The following is a 4227-nucleotide window of genomic DNA, read 5'->3' as shown; positions in this document are numbered from 1 at the left end:
GGAGCGGAGGCCTGGGCTCGCAAAGGCGGACCCTGGGCGCTTAGGGAATTGGCGCGGAGGGGTTACGCTGCCTGTGACCCTGGAAAGGTACCCCCTTCCCTGTGCCTGACCCCCCCGGGGAGCACCCGCAAGGGTGCCCGGCTGGGGGTGAGCGCATGCAGGTGAACACCTGTCTGGGGGTAAACACTTGGATGCTAATAAGTGCCCGCAGCAGGGTGCTTCCGCGTGGAGATGGAAATGTGGCCGGGCCTGGAGTCGCTCAGGCCTCAGGGCCTGGAGGACCGCAGATGTTTCCAGCAAACCGAGCTGCGGGTGGGGGTCGCTTCATTGGAATCCTGGCCCAATTACACTGGCAGGTCGACACTGAGCCGAACTGAACCCACTATCTTGCACCTAGGGCCTGGGCCCCCTCCCCTTGCTAAGAGAAGAGACCTTGTGGGAAATTGATCCACAGTTCACCCCTACCCCCAACACCACCTCCAAGAGCTAGTAGCTTCTGTCAGCTCCTTGTGATGGGCAGTAACTGGTTAAGGGCCTACAGCTTTAAAATGCTTATTATTTTCTCACGCAGCTTCTCCAAACCTCTGTTTTCACAGTCTTCCTACCTTCACAGAAGCAAAACAACAAACATAGAGGCTTGAATTTTGGCCAGCTGTCCCCCAAACCAACACAACTCTTCCTAAGAGAAGGCAATCCTTTCCAAAGGATTCCCAGCCCTTCTGTAATACTCGTGTAGCTGATCCCAGACTGTTGTGGGTGGTTTGGGGTTTCTGGCGCTGGAGAGCCAGCGATGTGTTGAAGTCTTGGGGGGGTGGGGGGTAGGCGATGTCCCGAAGGACAGAAGGTGTGTTTGGATTGTCTGGGAATTCTGGCGATGCTCATTCATCACAAAGCATTGAAGTGAGCAACATGACTTTCTGGATAACTGAGGCCAGTTTGGAAAACAAACCCCTAAAAAAAAAAAAAAAAGAAAAGAAAAACAAACCCATTTTGACATAGATTGTGTGACCTAAGTTTTGTCATCTATAAAACGGGAACACTAGTTTCTATTATATCATGAGGTCAAAGGGTGACTTTCTGTCAGTCCTTCTAACCCAGGGAGGAAAGCAAATGTATTCAGTTATGCATATTATCTGTTGTTTATCAGAATACCTTAATCGCAAAGCCTACCAAAAACATACTATGAATATCCTTCACTCTTCATTTTCCAACTGTTACAAAAGCCGGTTGAATAATTTGCTGCAGCCCTTTACTCAGTTGGCACAGTATTGGCGATTATCACTCGGCCCCTTCCCCTGGCCTAGAATTCACTGAAAGACTATCTGTACATTTAAAGGACCAGCTGGAAACTGAAGGGCTGGATCCCAAGCCCTGCTTGCCTGTCAGTTGTCTTACCATTGGTTTGGTTTTGTTTTTCAACAAGCGGAGAATTTGCCCCCCTTCAAAATCGTTGTGTTATTTGTGTCTGTTCCTTATGCGCCTGTTTCATTTCCTCAGCCTGGTGCCCCTCACCAGGTGTTTGTGATGACGGCCCTAACTACAAGCAATGTGTGACTGGTGCCCAGAGGCTCTACAATAGCGGTTCTCAACCTGTGGGTCTCGCCCCCTTTGGGGGTGGAACGACCCTTTCACAGGGGTCCCCCGATTCATAACAGTAGCAAAATGACAGTGATGAAGTAGCAATTTTATGATGGGGGGGTCACCACAACATCTCTTCTTGCCAGCTCCCCTTGTTAGCTGTTTTTCACTTGTCCAGCTGCCCAGGGCTCATGGTGACCAAACCCAACCGAAGAAAACATTACCCAGCCCGGACCTAGTAGAACCAAGCTGCTGCCATTGTTGTTGCTGTTGCTGTTGCTGTTGTTAGGTGCCATCAAGTCAGTTGGTTCCAACCCAAAAGTGACCTCATGCACGACAGAAGAGAACACTGCCCTGTCCTGTGCCATCGTCATAACTGTCCCAAGATCGAGCCCACTGTTGCAGCCACGGTATCTCCCCATGCCCTTGAGGGGCTTCCTCTCCCTCCTCCCTCGCTGCCCCTCTACTTTACCAAACGCGATATCCTTCGCCAGGGATTAGGCTCTCCTGACATCATGTCCAAATTATGTGAGACAGAGTCTCACCGTCATCGCCTCTAAGGAACAGTCTAAGCCATACTTCTTCCAAGCTAGATCAGTTTGTTCCCATAGTATACAAAAAGGTGCTCAGAATCAGAAAGGATGAATGCCCGTGAATGATGGGGCTCAGTAGAAACAGGAAACAGACCACAGTTGAATGCAAGGACTTTGTCCATGAAATTTTTAGGCGTGTAATTCCAAACAGGGCGGTATCCTAATAATAAACAATAAGGAAGGACTGAAGATGAACAGATGCATTTGAATTATGATGGTGGTGAAGAATATTGAAAGTACTATGGGCTGCCCAAAGAACAAACAAATCCGTCTTGGAAGAAATACAGCCAGAATGCTTGTAGTAGTTGTATGATTTTATGTCATTTAGGAACTTGTAGCTAGGGGTGGAGTCAACCCTGTCAATCAAGTGGTAGCTAGATGACACGTCCTAGGGGGAGTTGCCTTTTGTATGAACTTGAAGGGCATTGGGAACTGCTTCTCTCTCAGCCTCTCTGCCTGGTGGGGAGGACCCTTGTGGGCCTCAGACCCTGAGAGCTGTCAGAACCCTGCTACTTTCCACCAACTTTGGACCCCCGAAACCCTGCACCCCGCCCATGATCTTTCTGCTTCCTAGTTCATTCTGTGTTTGCACCACCAGCCCCCCGGCTCCCTGAGTCTGCAGAGGGTCTTATGCACTAGCATCACACTTAGGAACTTGAGTTGAACTAGGCTGGCTTACCTTCTTGATATATGATTATGTACTTCTTGATATAAAACTCCTTCTTCTACATGGATTTGTTTCTCTAGACAGCCTGGACTAATTTGGGCTCACATCCTTTGTACATGTTGCCAGGATAGATCAGGCCCCTGGAGAAGGACATCGTGCTTGGTAAAGTAGAGGGACAGAGAAAAAGAGGAAGCCCCACAACAAGATGGATGGGCACAGTGACTAGCACAATGGAGGAGCAGGCAGGGTTCATTCTGGTGAACTTAGGGTCAACATGTGTCAATCACCTCGAAGACAGCTAAGAGCAATTCCAAACTGAGGTGTGCACCGCAAGGAGTGCAGCGAATGTTTGCAGCAGGAAAGAGACCCTGGAACTAGACAAAGGAAGTGGAGCACCTCTCCCTTCTGAGACCTCACAGTTTAGATCACAATCGTCTCTCATTAACCAATCTAAATATCACGCCTGGTGTGTCTGTAGGACCCCGGATGTGGTACTTAGCCCCTTTGAGTTTTGTGGTCCACAGAAGACGGCTAGTGATTGAGACTTACCTCAAAGGCTTATGGTAAAAAATAAACTATGAAGTGTTTGGCAGATGTTAAGAGCTTTATACTTATTCCCTCTCTTCTCTTCTACTTATCCTCATCCCCGAAGATGTCTCTCAGACCCTGCCAGCATTCCCAAAGTCAATCCAGCCCCTCACTACCACCACCACCGGCAGCTCGGGAATATTTCCTTTGCACTGTGGTTGCGGTTTGGAGACGGGCAAAGATGTTCCACATGGCAACCTCCAGAGTCCTGCCTTTTAGTTGCAGGGAAGTGGATGCTGTAAGAAAGTCTACGTGGGATGGGGATTTGGCTTTTGTCATTATTAAGTATGGTGGTTCATCAAAAATCAGAGGGGGATTTAAAAAAAATTTTTTCTCAGAAAAATGGAATGAAAAGATTATGGAATTTTTCCAGGAACTTTTTGAAGGCCTTTCACACATAAATAACTATCATCAAGTCAATTCCAACTCATAGCAACACTGTAAATATAAATATAGTTGGAGCTGGTTAAAAAGAGTCAGCCCAACCTGGGGGGTCTAGAACATAATTAATTTGAAAGCAGTGGCCAAGATTTTAATGAGGGCCTAAATCTTATTGTTTATGTTTCCTTCTAATTGTCCCCCCCCTTCTTTTATAATTTATTTCATTATTTAGTAGAATTCTTTTGGCATATTATTCTAAGGAGGACTTGGGTTGTAAAGGGGGACAAATGCATTCTGGGAGAAAGGTATGCATGTGACAGCAGGAATCACAGTAAGGGAGCTGCTAGGGAAAGGAAAATAGACTGGGAATTTTTGAAGCTCCTATAAGGGTTTCTCCTGCCATTGTTCTGTTGGAGAAAA

The 4227-nt window shown here is 47.4% G+C and overlaps 1 protein-coding gene across 1 annotated transcript in view; it reads right to left on the bottom strand.

Moving 5' to 3' along the window:
* MTA3 (metastasis associated 1 family member 3) overlaps positions 1 to 2992 on the bottom strand; it is a 145543-nt gene extending 142551 nt beyond the window's left edge. Inside the window, exon 1 of the mRNA XM_045285676.1 lies at positions 2944 to 2992. Within this exon, the coding sequence (XP_045141611.1) occupies positions 2944 to 2992 (49 nt within the window). The remainder of the gene's footprint in view (positions 1 to 2943) is intronic.
* Positions 2993 to 4227: the final 1235 nt, after the last annotated feature.

Source organism: Echinops telfairi, unplaced genomic scaffold, assembly GCF_000313985.2.
Source record: "Echinops telfairi isolate 266 unplaced genomic scaffold, ASM31398v2 ScPeMD7_7475;HRSCAF=8513, whole genome shotgun sequence".
Lineage (NCBI taxonomy): Eukaryota > Metazoa > Chordata > Mammalia > Afrosoricida > Tenrecidae > Echinops > Echinops telfairi.
Note: the sequence above shows the minus strand (reverse complement) of the source record. Positions and strands in the feature narration are given on the sequence as shown.